Genomic DNA, 15,797 nt, shown 5'->3' with positions numbered 1-15,797 from the left:
CATTCCCAAAAAAGATCAAAAGCCAGCGAGATTTTTTTTTTTTTCCCCCCTTCAAAAAAAAAAAAAAAAAAGAAAAATAATTAAATGATGCTGGCTAGTCATGCTTACAGACCACATGAATATGAATCAATACTATTGTTGAAAATTCAGAAAACAATGTTTGAGGTAATGAGAATAGTTCAATCAGGCAAAAAGACTGGGAGCTGTAGAAGAAGCTTTTCAGAGGTGGTCAAAGTCAGCCAAATCCTCCTTACACTGAAATCAGAAGTACGGTCCTCAGTGTGGAAAAGTTAGACCAGCTCTGAATGCACTAGACAAGTATCCAAGTGTTGACACCGGAGAGGTTCCTTAGTTGTGCAGAAGATGTGACCTCTCCTACCATAAGTTTATAGTTGAAAAAAGCCAAAGCAGAGAAGGGAAAAGGATGAATATATGACATTCTTCCTAGCCAGTTTTAGGGCAGAGATGTGACATGACTTCCCGGCCATCTAATCTGCCTTCTCTTTGAGGAAGCAAACTCTCAAGGACGCAGCCTAATGCAATGCAGCCCTGATGCCCCCACTGAAACGTTAGTATTAATGCTCCTGATATTGAACCTATGGTTCATTTTGGAAAAAAAAAAGAATTTCATTTAGCAACAGTCGCTTTAGTCTCTGTGCCTGCAGGACAGCCACAGCGTGGCACGTAGCATCTGCTTTCAGACCTTACTACAATGGCAATCTTCAGGAAATATTTTGTGAAACAAATATGTTCTCTCCACAGAAATAGAAAAAACAATAAACTGCAAAAACATGTATTTCCCTGTTCTCTGCTTAAGGTTGCTTTGTTGGGTTGAATATGCCTGTGTTTTCAGCTAGAACACAGCGTCTTTTCATGATGAGAAATTGCAGGAAAACACTAACTATACAGAGCCACTTTTTTTCTTAAAAAGCATCTTGATTGATTAAAAATTAGAGTCCATTACCTGGCATGCACAATGTACATTAAAGCCATTTGCAATATACTGTTTTCCTAATTTACAACATACTTTACTGTGTCCAGAATCTACTTGCTATAACCCCCAAATGATTTTGTTCAGTTATGCCCATAGCCAAGTTTTGCCAGCATGTTTTGGATTATGCATGTATTGATGCATAATATATTTTTTCATTTTATTTACGGATTTGCTAACTGTACAGTTGTACACTTACGTCCTGGGTGCTAGAATGGACTGTATCTATTCTAACTGGATCAAAACAGAAAGGAAAGATGATCATAAAGCTACTTCAGCGAACATCTAAGTGCTATATTTAGATGCTGCTACAATGATAGTTCCTTGACCCTGAATCTGCTCTGGGTGGGCAACTGGGAATGTAAATCAGGCTCAATGCTTTTACATAAACATGAGAAAAACCCAATTATTGCTGTTTAGTCCGATATTCTGCTTGGAAAGCTGGGCATTACGATGTGGCCGTTACCAAGTAGGAGAGTAATATGCAGCTGTAACATCCACAAATCTCAGAAAGCTTTATGAAACTGGGTAAACATTGTCGCTGTTTCAGGGATGAGGCGGAGAAAGCAGCAGAGAATATGGTCTCAGAGATAGTGCAAGATGTAGGAACAGGTCCCATGTCTTTTAATCCTCTGACCAGAGTTTTCTCCCCATGGTCCTGTTGCGTTGGCCTAAGAGCATCGGGACCACTTCACATTTCCAGTTGCTCACCCAGCGCAGATGCAGAACAAGGGAACTGTATCGTCTTACCAGCCTCTAAATATAGCACTTAAATGTTCACTGGAGTGGCTTTACGATCGTCTTTCCTCTGTTGTGAGCCAGTTAGGACAGAAATGGCCCACTCTGCCAAGAGGGATATAAATTCTCCTTTAAGTCCTGTCATTAGCATTCACAATAGGGAAGTTACTCTCTTGCCTCAAAGCGCTTAAAAAGCAGTGTGTGTCCTGTCTTCTGGAGTACTTAATTAATAATTATTCTCCTCTCTACTATGACCCCAAAATAGCTGTCAACTGTAAATCAGGTTTCTTTTAATTAAATTCTATTTTTTTGTTCTTTTTCACTGAATTCTTACTTTTTAAAAAATAATGAATCCTAGCATCACACATTTCAGTCTTCCTGTAAAGCCTCCTTTCTTAAGAATTGTGATAAGGAAGATTGAATATATAATTATTAATTGAACACGTACACTATTTTCTATCCCAGGTCCTTAAAGTGTTTGAAAAACATTAATCAAAGGAAGTCCCTCAGCATGAAGTCTACATTTAAATAATTTTAAAAATCATAATCCACAATATTACATCTGCTCTCAAGTTCCAGTGTTGATGTTTGTGATTTTACAGCCACACTTCTCTATTTCTTTTAAAAATATTTTTCTCTCCCCTGCGGCTGTGTGAAAGGCTCAGGAAAAACAGGGGAAATATACTATTTATCCAGGGAAAACAGTGAAACACAACTTAAATGGCCTGATTCTTTCTCCTCCTTACTTTGGTGTAATACACTTTTATTTCTACATGTGATAAAGTTAGCATCTTCACTAACCTCAGTGAAGGAAAAAGAAATATTGGTGCGGATTATAGGCGATTCAGACCCACGGTGTTATCAGATGTAGATACTCTTTTCCTTCTCTCCCTCCATGCTCCCCTTCCACCCCCTGCAGTATTTCACTTAATCATCTGAACTGCTGTTTGTAATTACAGTTCTGGAAGCTGGAATAGTTCAGAAAGATGTCAATTTTTTTTTTTTTTTTTTTTTTTAATCTCTGTACATTTGGATGGTTTTGAATATCTGGTTCCCTGGTGCACAGACATGACCAGTTTCTACTAAGGATAAGTTTGACCTTTTCTCCTGATTATCCACTGCCTGGTGGTATATATTAACAAGTAAAAATAACTCCTTGCAAGCCCCTGGGCATTAAGGAATATATAGGTTCTGAAATGGATATGTTAACTCCAGCCCATATAGACAGCTCAGCTACCCAACAGTTGCCCATTCCTTTGCTTAAAATTTATCTGTTTTGCCAGAAATATCATCTTAAAGGTGCGATATCGCTCTGAAAACAATAGTAAGATACTCTGATGACTGTTCTTAAACATTGGAAAAATTGTGAGCTTTATGCATTGGGCAGGGTAACATGAGAAAGAGAATGAAAAAGCAGAATTCTGATTGCATCCACATCTGAACTCAGGGTACTATTTAGCTTATGTTTAAACAAGGGGAAAGTTAAAAGTTTGTTGCAGAATCTAACTAACACATAAAGGTGGATTTTATTGAAGGTTTAAATTAAGGAAATGTCATTATTATAATTTCTCAGAGCTTTTACATTTTGTTTTTGTTGTTTTAATAAAAGCCTGGTTCCTTGAGTCAAGTTATTTGGTAAGAAAATCCACTTTCATTCTCTTTAATGGAGTAAATATCTGGGTAGCTACTGTTGTGTTTGTAGACAAAAATCCTGAAAGCATGGTACGAGATAAAATTTGTATGCCTTTTTACTGGGGCAAGTTAAAAAATAATACACTTTTTTTTAACTTTTCCATCTCACTGCTTAGCTTTAACCCAAATTGTATTTCTGCCACTCTGTCACAGACGACTTCCGTGGCATGGGCAGCTCTCTTAACTTGCACAGGTCTTTAATTTTCCTAACCTACCAAAAGGAAGCGGCATTTATCATGTATGTAAGGCCAGAAGTTCAAAAGTGCTAAAGCAGCTACTAGGAAAGGGCTAGTAAAAGCTCAGTTCAGCCAAACTAGCTTCTTATAAGCCAGTGGACAAAGTCTGAGGCTTAAAAGATGGACAGCTATTGTATTACCTGTTTTGCATCCCAAATAAAAATCCAAGAACACCTAAAGGATGGTCAACTCAATTCAACCTGGAAAATATAAAGAAGCGGGGGGGAGTTGCGTATGGGTCTGCTGTGCCTTTGAGAGGTATTGATCCCTGTCTCACTGGGGCCACAGCACCACCATGGCATCTTGTCTTTTCTGTAAGGAGGATGCTATCCCAGGGGCCTCAGCGTGTAGCATCATATGAAGATGTAAGGCTGGTGACCGGGTGATAAAGCCACAGACAGCCTCAGCACGTCTATCGTAAGGAAAGATGTTATTTGCATGCAGGACATGCTTAGTGCATGCCTAGAAAAAGACACTGGCTTTTCTCTGTACTTGCATTAAGTTCCCAAAGGCAAGAACAAACACCGAGTTTTCATTTCAGTAGCCTGCTCTGTAGCAACTCTGTGGCTTCATGTGAAAATAAACACAGCAGAAGACATACAAAACCTGCATTGTGCACTCTATCTGGTAAACAATGTCTTTGGTTCACTAACGCTGCCTGGGCATGGCTTTTGAAGTCTGAAAAAAATACCTCTGATACTTCTTGTAACATCCGTAGTAATCCCTTTCCTTGAGTAAACAAATTAAGTACATCATTGAAAAATTACAAACCTCATCCAGTAACAGCATGAGCGCATACAAGATTATAAACAGCCGATTTCCAGAAAGGGGCTGATTCTGATATTAAATACACAGGTGAAGGATCTTCCCAAAGGTTATTTTCCAGTAATTAAAAATTATGTTCAGTACAAAAGAAAAAGGGTATTGTGGAAAAAAGAAGGAGGATGGTGGACTGGAAGGCAGGAGCTGGATGATAATCCCGGGATAAGACTCAGTGAATGCCTGAAATGGGGTTAGCGGATAGAGAAAAAATAAATATGGCATAAAAAATTCCCATTTTTTTATTTTGAATGGTTCCTGCTACCCAGAAAGAAATTTTATGCTCATATAAGTATGAATAAATTATCCTCTCCTGTGGTTTACTGGAGATGTCTACCAATAGGATTGTAAAAGCCCTCTTGGGCCAGCTAAGACTTCGATGCTCTAGTCACCAAGACCTTCGCCAGGACTGCACATGCCCAGGAGACACCCCTGTAAGCCTGAAACCGTCTCGGTTGGGCCGATGGGAGGCTGCGACCTCCCGGAGGGATGCTCCGTGTGCTGGGTGAGCTTACCTTTGACACAGGCCTGAACCTGCCCGTACCACTCCCCGCAGCTGTCGCAGAGCAGCGTGAACGCCGTCTCCTTGTTGCCCATGACGTACCCCTGGGCGCAAACGTACAGCAGCTCGTCCCCCATTTCAAAGCCAGTGTGGCCGTGCAGGATGGTGTGGGGGAAGGACGGCGGGTCCCCGCAGGGCTTGTCTGAAAAGAAAAAAGAAATGAGATTGTAGAGACCTTGCAATAGGCTTTAAATGCAGTGCTAACAGTGGTGCTAAAAGAGTTACTCTGAGGACAAACTTACACACGTCCACAGAACTCATACATCTCGTCTGATTCATGCCCTTATCGTCCTTCATAACTGTTTTCAGCTGTAATTGGGAAGGCATGTATTGGGCTATAACTGTGACGTGATAACTGTGATGTTACAATGTGCAACAGTGATGCATCTAGAGGACCTATGTTTCCAACAAGTCAGCCCAGGATGTCAAGCTACAGCTGTCTTCTCTGCCTGCTTCTACAAAGGCTAACAAAGGCTTGGGTAGGTTGGGATCGGAAAGCAAAAGCTTGGACACAGTCATTTTTCTTAATTGCAGAAAAGCTTGTGAAATTGTTTGGCGCTTTATTGTCTACTACACTGTAGCAAGCGGTCAGAGGCTGAGCAATGACCCAGTCCACGGTCATGGAAAGGAAAGGCCCAGATGGACACTAGTAATTTTTCAGACTATCTCTAAGTTTCTAGTCTTTCTCAAAATCAAAAGTTTCTTCCCAGATACTCAAATTTCCCCTATTTTAGGTTAGAGACATCCTAAAATAAATGGTGACTCATGCTCTTCAACTTAACAAAAACCAGCGGTAACATAGCTTTGCTCTCTGTAAGAATCTAAAGAGTGAAATTTATTGGAATATAAAATAACAGGATGTTGTTTGATAATATTTCTGCTGACAGCACTAAGAACCAGGAAGCAAAAATTACTGTAAACAATAACAAAACCAATTTCATTGAGGTTTTGGTTGCATGACAGAAGTGCAGAGAGGAGGGAGGCAAGTGCCAACATCAGCGTAAACTGAATTTGAACGCTTGGCTATTGTTAACAAGGTGGGTTGAGATCTTCTAGAGAACTTCTAGGCATTGTGTTTTCTCTTCTCTCAAAGGTCATCCTCTCTCAGAAGTGCTCTTGAAGAGGCGTTTGCCATGTCCCCATTTTCTCCAGATTTTTTACAGTCCCTTTTGGAATAGACATCTCTTGGTTACAGAAAAACAAAAAACAAAACAAAACAAAACAAAAAACCTATAATGCAAGAACATGATCTTACCAAGAAACCCAGTGGACAAAATGTGCAGTGTTGGTACAAATAAACACTTTTATATTCTTTTTCAAATCTGGGATTTTTTCCAGTGGTTCTAGAGCCCTTATTGACTGTGGAAGAAAAAACAACTGTTCCATTTGCTAAAATAGCTGAAGATTCAAAACCTGCTTTTGTCTTGATACAGAGCAACCGAAAATGAAAAGGCTAATAGATAATGGCTCAGGAGTTCTGGTAATTATATGGGATAAGGGAATCTTAGGGCCAGTTCTGTGTTCTAGTATTGATCTCTCCTGTTTTGCCTTGGTACAAAAACCTAATTACTTAGTTGGCTAAGCAAAGATTATATTCCTTGGAAAGACTTTTGTTTGGAAGCTGAAAAAATTACCTCCAAGACTATGCTTCTAAACATGCAGAAGGAGAAACATCTTCAGAGACCACCTTTGCTACTTTGCTAGAGTCTACTTTTAGGACGGCATCAGCACAAGATCTTACAAACACCATTTCCATTGACACCAATTCACGTCCAGGGTTTTCAATGGGCAATAGTTTTGACAGAAAAGCTTTTTTCAATCTACTTTCTGCAAAAGCTCGGGCTTTCCTGCTTTTGCCCCAGGGACATGCCGCAAGATCCTTGTGAGTCCCGACTGCAGCTTTTCCCATCATCCACCCACTTCCGACCCAGGCATAGGTAAACACATGTTTATTTAGAAATACAATGTATTTAAGTTGCCGGTTGTTTACCTCGTAGTGAAATGAACATCCTACGATAAATATCCACGCTCTGTGAAAGCTCTTTTGGACCAGGATTTTAGAAATTGTCTGATAGACCTGGCTAACCACTTCTCAATAGAGTATGCTGAAAAACATCTGCCCCTAATTTAAGGGACACGCTACTGAAGTCAAAGCTTTGAAGTCTATTCTCTGTCCTGTACACATACATATATACTGTCTAACACCTTCAGAAGTTAGTGGGAGCTATGCACACACATACTGACAGAAAAAACAAGCTCTTGAGGCTACACAAAGCGCAGTTTATGTACGGTCTTAAGGAGGCTTGGCATCCGAGGAAGTGAGGAGCAGTTAGCAGCTAATGCCTTTCCTGTGAACTGGTCGGATGAATAGAGATTGATGTGGATGAAAGGAATAAAAAAAAATTTTATTGCCTCATAGGAAGGCTACAGACCCGTGTATTTCATGTACTTTATTTATGTAGCTACTTCCGTCGGTACAAATGGGAGCTGTGTATCTGCTCTGAGGGAAGCATTGATCCCAAGGCTGTATGGGACAATTATATGTCAGAGGGTATTCTTATCTACAAAGCCTTGCTTCTTAATCCTGTGGCCAGAGGAAGCAGAAAAGTAACACTTACATTAGTTAAATACATTTACCTTATGGCAAACACATTCAAAAAGCACATTATAACCTTCCAGGAAAGAAGGAAGCTGAAGGGAGCTTTACTGTAAAATTTGGCAACATGTGGCAACAGAGACTCATGAGGTCCTGAAAGAGACATCTGGCTGATGTGTGAATAGAAAGAAAAGGAGAGATTTAAAAGATGTTCATGGATGAACACGGTACATTGAACTTCTGAATCTCTCATATGAGACTTCTAAGGTTGTGTCTTTGCTGCAGAGCATATTGAGTGGCAGCATGGACAAGACAAAGTGAAAGCTGATACCCTGCAAAGACGTACTCGAGCTCCTACGTCCATTTTGTTGATGTCCTCTCCCATGCAAGATGTACAGGAATTTTCAGGGTCGCAGCATGTTACGGCTCGTCGTTCTGCTGCAGTCTCAGTTGCTATGGCAATTCCTGCTCAGCCTTTTGCCAAACCTGTTCTTTCTGGTACATGTACAGAAGTGGCACAGCAGCTCATCAAACTGAGCCACTTCTGGGGACATCCTTCAGGTTTTTGTCTACGTCCTTTGTACCAGGAGGTGGCAAAGCATGGGCTGGTTTGGAACAACAGCCTGTGCTCAGTGCTGGCACTCAGGCCATTTTCTTGCTGGAAGAGAGGAGGCAGATCTGGGCCACGAAGCGTGACAGAGGATGTGTTGGCAGCAGCTTGTCATTTGGAGGAACAGCAGTGCTCTTTGTTAAGGCGACTACAGAGGTTGCCTGGAGTGGTGACGCTGGTAGATGAGGACCAGGCTCCTCCAGTGCTGAGCAGGTGCTGAACTCTCCATCTGGAGCACTGCTTTTCCTCTCATCTATCCTCCTGTAAACGAGCATGTTTTCTCGGTGCTTGCTAAAAGATGAGCCCAATGCACACTTCCCAGTAGGAGAACCTGACGTGCTTGACTGTTTTGCCTCAGCACTCGGGCCCCATCCAGTGGATCCCATGCTCTGCCTGCTTGTGTGTGAGATCACATCCTCAAACCTGGAAACTTGGAATCTGGTTCTGGACATCGTGACCCTTCCTGAGTTTGCCACAGAGAGCTCTGGTGTCCTAACATCAGCTGCAAGTGGCAGACTCAGCAGGTGACCTTCGGGATGCCATTTTATGAAGATGAGATATTGCAAAGCTGAGCCACATATTGACAGTGAGGTCAAACATCTAACAGGGCTCCATACATTGGTAGCTGACCTGCAGTAAGCAAGGATGGATTAGGTTATGCAACGAGAGCACAGCACAGATATATGGCAATGTGGAAGTACACAGAAGATCCTCATGTCGGCAGTAATTTGGCACAGACTGTCTCCTGGAGTGAAAGTCACCACCACAGTCGATAAAGAACTCAATATACATGGGTAGAAATCAGGACAGAGTCAACATCTGATGACTGAATGGGAATAAGTGGCACAGCAAAGATATAAATGTTGAGCATAGATACGTTAGGACTAGTGAGGGCTCTGGTTACAGACCTCTTAGAGACTCAGTAACTATTTTTTACAAGGGACTGAAGAAGCTTCTTGTTAATTGAGTTAGCACATTCAGTTGTGACTGGCTTTTAGGAATTATGGCCCCTCTGAAGAGTGACTTTAACTCCAAACCATGTGTGGAAAGGAGTTTGTGACAGGTGATTTCCAGCAAAGAGTCGACACAAGTCACTTTAAGAACACAGCACTCCTCCTCCCCAGTCCAGATTCCTCGAGAAGCATCTTCTTGATTTAAACTACAAGCATCTCATCAGTTTGTAAAGATTTTTTTGAGATGTCTTGATAGAATACTGTCTGCAGAAAGGATAGCCTAAGATCAGTGCAAAAAAAATCAACATGAAAAAGATGCAGACTTCAGCTTCCATGCCACCTGGCAGGACTGGAAATCTACTGAAATCTGATTATCTACAATTGCTACTTTAACTGTGTACCATGCTCTGAAAGCTGACATGAAACATCCTCTCTGAAATAAAACATCCTCTGTTAAAACCGCCCAATTCAGTGGAGTTTTTCCAAGAGAGACCACTGGAATTTATAGGATGTCATCTCATCATTAAGAAGTTGGAAAATGCAACTCTTAACACTCAGCCCTGTGAAAGATGAGTGTGGATGTTTGTTTTCCTTCTTGATTGCAGAGACACTCAAGTGTATGGATTTTTTCTTTTTGGATAAAAATACTAAGTACAAATAGAGCACAAAGAACCAAAACACAATCATAGCCAATATAACTGCTGCTTGTAAGCTACTGATGTTAGGATGCCAATACCTCTTTCATCAGGTAGGGCTTATAAGAATAACTTCATTTATTAGTTTAAATGACATCACCAGGTAGCTGGAAATTCACTGTCAGCTATATGCAAAGCTCTGGAATAGAAAGCTGTAGCAATGTAAAAATGAAAAACTTCATATCCATAGCAAAGCATGACAAATACAAAGAAATGGTTCAAATGTTACATAAAACAAATCATAGTTTGATTGCTCTTTTAAAGTACATTTAATATATTTGCTGTAAAGAATACACTAATTTATTTTTTTCTTACTGCTGAAGAAGGCAAACTGAAATATGTACATAAGCCACCAAGCTTTGATGGGCATCTGAAGCCAGCAGTCATGTTTAACAAAGTTTTATTTGCATTTATGCTGTACGCCACTACAAGTTGCTGCCTGTTTAGTTTTTCTATGGTGGCAGCAAATCAAAGCCTTATGGAATAGAGATCTTACTTGTTGCCTGTAAATATCAGTGGGTCACCGAAGAAAGAACCAGTAAAACCTGGGAGCTATTAACAAAGAGATCTTTCCTTTGTGGCATTTAAAAAAAAAATACAAGAAAGGGAACTGAGAGGATTATATATGTATGAAATTGAATGGTATGCGGTCCTACAAAAAAATAAGACTGGTAGGAAAAATTCCAGCTTTCTGTTGTTCTTGCTTTATCTCTTTTATTCTTCAAGGCATTTTCTTATGAGCTTTGCTAGAGAATAAAGAGGCCAGATGTGACTTATGTGTGATACTCCATTTTCAGAATAGGTAGAATCTAATATATTTTTAGGTAATTTTTGGCACTTGGGGCTAAGAGAGAAACTTTCTGATCTCAGCAGATCCTGAGCTGGTACAGAGTTGTCTTCCTGACTCTAATGGCTGCATAAAATGTTTGTTTCTGAGAAACTGAGAAGACACATTTCTCTGTGCTGTGAAAACTGCAGCAATACTCACAGCATTCATAAAACATTACAGCTACGTCTTTCCCTGTCGAACATAACTCTTAGTACCAATTCCCTGTAAAACATAACTCTTAGTATCAAAGGCTGCTGTGATTCTTCTGTGTGTATAGAAAAAAATCCATTTCAGAAGCACAAAAAAAAGGTATCTCTCTCTTCAGGATTTTTATGTGTAAAAGCCTGATCCTGTAAGCACACCCAGAGCTCTTGCTAGCATCTGACCACTGCCCTGGCTGTTGAGGCATGCTGAGGTGTATGCTTAAGCAATTAAACTAAACTCAGTTGCATGCTAAATGTTAACTGAGTAAAGATTAATTGTAAATCAAGGTCTAAGAAGGGAATTTTGTGATGGTTTGTACCAGAAGTTTTATGGTGGTTCGAGATGCCCTTTGCACAACCCTAAGAACTGAAAATAGAGTTGTGAAGAGTTACTATCATCAACTTAGTTTCTAAAGAAGAGAAGGCTGATGTGACCGTTCCCTCTGTCCATCCTCAACCTGTCAGTCTGTCTGAGCCTTTGGCTGACTTCAGCCAAGTCTGACAAAGAGGGAGAGCTGCTGGGCATCTGCTCATTTTGGTAAGAGGAGTTTAAAAGAGGAAAGATCCAAAGCCAGGCATCTTTTCCATTGGGATGTGCACAGGTAAGACTCAGCTTTTACCCGTTCCCACAAGCGCTGCTGGCCAGCCGATCGGCATTGCATACGGGAGGACAAACCAGCATATTCATACCTCTAAGGCAGCCACAGCACATGCTGCCTCCTGCCAAGCCAGCCATGCCGGGGCCCAGCAAGGAGCTGAGAGTGCCCTGAAGGCAGGGAGATGATGGGTAGAGGGTGAGGTTAAGAAATACTCGAGAAAGAACCAGATGAATTTCATGTGGGACTGCAGATTATTGGTTGGATGGATATGGAAGAAATGAAAGGGCTTGCGGTTATTGCGTATGCAGACGTAGGTCTCAATGTAAGAAACCTGGGATTTATCACTTTCTGCAGGGCAAAACAACTTGCTTTTTGTACTTGATTTCAATACACAGGTCTTAATACTAATGTATTACTGTATTATAATTGAAATTGTATCAATTAAAACCAATGTCTACTTTTCTGAAAGAAAAAAATACTTGGGAGGTTTCAAGTAAGAAACAATTCATTAATCATAACTTAGAGGTGTGGTTATTAGCCACAGGTACAAAGCAGCAGAACAGACATGCCTTGTCTGAGGCTGTGGTGCGGGGTTTGCTGTTGTTGCTTCTTACTGGATATTTACGTCCCAAAACTGAAGGTGGCATCCCTGAGGTGTAGGATGTTCTTTCATCAGTCAACTGCTTTGTGCTGGCTTGTATGTTACTGTGTGTTATACTCGTGTGTTAAGGCTATTTCCTTTCTGGACTTTGCTCTTTTCATACCAACTACAGACTAAGCTCTGCCACACAACTTCGCTCAAGCCTTTCTATTCAAACATCGACTCTGCATCCAAAATTTTGTATATATTCAAAGAAGAGGGGACCCTACTGTCATCCAGAAATGTTTCTGTGTGTAAGAACTATTTGGTGAGCATATTGGCACGATCATTCCATTCTGTCATCAGGAAACTCCCTGCCTCGTACAAAACAAGTTGTTCATAAATTGCCTCTTCTTCGCAAATGATGCAAATTTTCCCCTGAGTTTTAACTATGCAGTTTCCGAGTCCTATGTAGTACTCCTCTCCAACAAGCATTGTCAGACTACGTTCTTATCTTCACCTTTAGCGTCCCTTTACCGTGAGCAGTAACCAAATGCAAAAGGCACAGTTCCTTCCCCGAGATCCAGCGTCTACGTGTAAGCTCAGATGCAGCAGGTGGAGACAGACAGGGGAGCACAAGGGCACAATGGAACAATAGTGGCCAGAGCAATGATTTCAGCATCCCACAGCTGTCCCACCCACTGCAAGGTTTTTCTCGAGGGGGGTGGTGGTGACAAAAGAGAGATTTGAAGGAAGACAATGAGAGAGTTTTGCGGATGTTTACAGGGAGCTGCTCCTATATGTGAGGAGCAGCATGGAAGAAAGCACAAAGGTGCTTGTGTGACAACATTAGCAACTGGGTGACGGAGCTGGCATCACTCACAGCAGCACGGAGCCTGGAGTTGATATCACGAGGGTTATTTGAAAGGATGGTCAGCCAAACTCTGCGATTTTTGAATGACTGGATGCACATCAAATATGCATCACCTCTGCCACATTTCACTTCAACCGTATTTCTATGCCTACTGCTGCTACTGACTCTTCATCAAGATGCCCCCCTGTGTTGTGAACTTACTGTTTCTCAGTAAATGCCATCTGCTTGCCCCTGCTTTTCTTGGAAATGAGATGCAAAACTTCACTGCGGACACCAACAATCTTTTTCAGGGGTTCCCAAATTTCTTTACACAATCCTGCCTACCAGTAACAATTTATTTTTTGCCTTCAGACTCCATCTTTGCTTGTGGGTTCTGGCACTTGAATAACAAAAAGTTTAAGCATCAACTTAAATTGGAAATAATCTGGTTTTCAGAATCATCCATGATATACCTGAGTCCCTAGCAGGCTGGTCTACACTTGTTAACAAAAACAAACAACAACAACAACAACAAAAAATTAAAATGGAGGCAATGAAGTTATTTGCACACAAATGTTGTATGCTGATAGATATGCAACAGCACAGTGGTTTGCGGTTGGAAGCCAGCTTTCTGAGGTACATTCAGTTACAGTGCTGACTATGGGAGATGCTTCAGGCATCTCAATTATATTGGTGCCAGATATATTCTTTTCCATAAAGTATGTTCTGTAAACACCAAAATGGGTTCTTCCAGATCAGTAGTGCTGTTTGAACTTGCTAAACTGCAGCAAAGACAAAAGATCATGCAATTTATTTCCTGCAACCAATGTAGCAGTTGGCTCACCTAGCGGGTGATTACTATAAAGATTTATTCCTTAACATTCCCTCTTTGCCTCTCAGCAGTAGAAAAATTGAAGGCAAAACTTTTAATGTTGCAAGACAGCAATGACTGTGCATTATTTCAATAGTATATCAGTGCTGACCTTCGTCCTTTACACAAAAAGCATCATATTGGTCATTCACAAAGGGATCGGTTTCAATTTTAACATCAATGGCTTTCACGCTCTGCTGTTTGCTGCCCGTCTTTCTGCATATAATTGTCCTAAAATAAAGAAGAAGAAGAAAAAATAATCAGAAATCTTCTGGAGTTGTACATGCAGGTGAAATTTGGAGATCTTTTATCGCAGTAGTCAGGCTTTAGCCTCAGCTTAACTGTTTAAGAATTGGCACATCAGGCATTAGTGTGGGAAGATCTATGAAAAAAGCCAAGGGAGAATTAGAAGTAATTAAAAAAAAATGTTTGTTGTGGATCAGTTCAACGCATAGGAAGCAATAAAGAATGTTTCTCTTATTATATTCTATAATACTTCTAAACATCAGACCAAGTCCCAGCATATTTAAAGCCACATTCTGCTCTCACATTCCAGCAGTACGTATTCCCACCAATGGTACCTGGATAAAAATGAATAGAAAACTCAAGATAATGCTAATAAATCATTAGCATTTTACATTAAAAGAACATTAAGGTTGCATATTTAACTGCTTAAAAGCTAACACAGGCAAGCTCAGAAAATTCGTCTTGAGTTCTTGGAAGAAAAAGCAGCTATCTTTTTTTTTACAGTAATTCCACACCTTTGTGTAAACTCATTTCTTCTGGCTTGGTACTCAGCAGTACCTAATCCATCGTGTTGCCCTTCATAGGCTTGAACAAAGGTAATAAATCTGTATTTGGTTTTCCAACTCTGTAGATGCTGAACATAAAGGAAGAGATTACTAATTATCTCTTCTCTCAGCTGTACTGGCTGCTTAAAACTAACAAATAAAAGACAGTTTGTTATAGAAGACACTGGTTTTACTGTTACACTGAAGGTTACAAAGGCTGGGAAAGCAAATTCAGCTCAAATTTTTGCAGCTGGATATTAATGGTGTGGGTTTTATTTTTTGTGGACAGCAGGTTTGCAGAAGTGTTGCATGGTCAGCTATTCTAGTGAAAGCAAGACAAAAATGCTTTCCGCAGAGGAATCTCTCCAGTGGAAGAAAATTTATCATTTTGTATTGTGCAATGGTTGAACTAATTTTGCCGTCAGTCCCACACTCAATTTGGAGAATAAAATAAATGTGGACTAACTGCCCATTCACTGAGCGTGGAAAAGATCCGCTGGAAACCCAGTATTTGATCATGCACTTAAATGCTATATAACAATTGATTTACACAAGTGGAGTGAATTACGATCGTACAGACCATCTTAATTCTGGCATGTGTTAGCTTTTGAGTAGTTAAATATGCAACTTTAATGTTCTTTTAATGTAAACAAACAAAAGCAACATGAAACAAGCCGTATGGTGGTGGTCACGCGTATGTACCGGAATTGTTCCTACTACACTTCTGCTCTAGAAAACGATGTCATGTCATCCCCTACTGAAGGCCCCTTTACAATTTCAGATCAAATATGTTTCTTTTGTAAGGAAAACACCCCTTGATTTTTTTGGGGGGTCACTTGACGGACAATATTGTCCATACAAGTTTAAAATCAAGTTCTCTTAAAATTTAATGCATTTAAATTCCAAGTCCTCTAAGTCAGTAATCAGGCACCTAGACAAAAGTGACTTGATCTTCCAAAGTGAGTTTGGATGACTGGGAGAATCAGGCCACCAATTAGAAAATTTTTGTATGTATTCACATATTGTTCCACTAGGTCTTACAAGGCCTAAGTGAATGAAACCGTTATGTCCCCCTTCAAAAAATGACTTACCAACCTTAATCTTTCCAATAACTACTCACTCACTTAGGTACCCAGATGAGTTATGCCTTGCAACATTGAGTGGACAGATACTGACGTA

The 15,797-nt window shown here is 40.4% G+C and overlaps 1 protein-coding gene across 1 annotated transcript in view; it reads right to left on the bottom strand.

Moving 5' to 3' along the window:
- SUSD5 (sushi domain containing 5) overlaps window positions 1-15,797 on the bottom strand; it is a 41,503-nt gene that overhangs the window by 5,623 nt on the left and 20,083 nt on the right. The window contains exons 3-4 of the mRNA XM_009320997.1: window positions 13,940-14,058; window positions 4,992-5,180 (exon numbers count right to left, since the gene is read on the bottom strand). Of these exons, the coding sequence (XP_009319272.1) occupies window positions 4,992-5,180; window positions 13,940-14,058 (308 nt within the window). The remainder of the gene's footprint in view (window positions 1-4,991; window positions 5,181-13,939; window positions 14,059-15,797) is intronic.

Source organism: Pygoscelis adeliae, unplaced genomic scaffold, assembly GCF_000699105.1.
Source record: "Pygoscelis adeliae isolate BGI_AS28 unplaced genomic scaffold, ASM69910v1 Scaffold280, whole genome shotgun sequence".
NCBI lineage: Eukaryota > Metazoa > Chordata > Aves > Sphenisciformes > Spheniscidae > Pygoscelis > Pygoscelis adeliae.
This window is presented reverse-complemented; position numbering and strand designations above follow the sequence as displayed.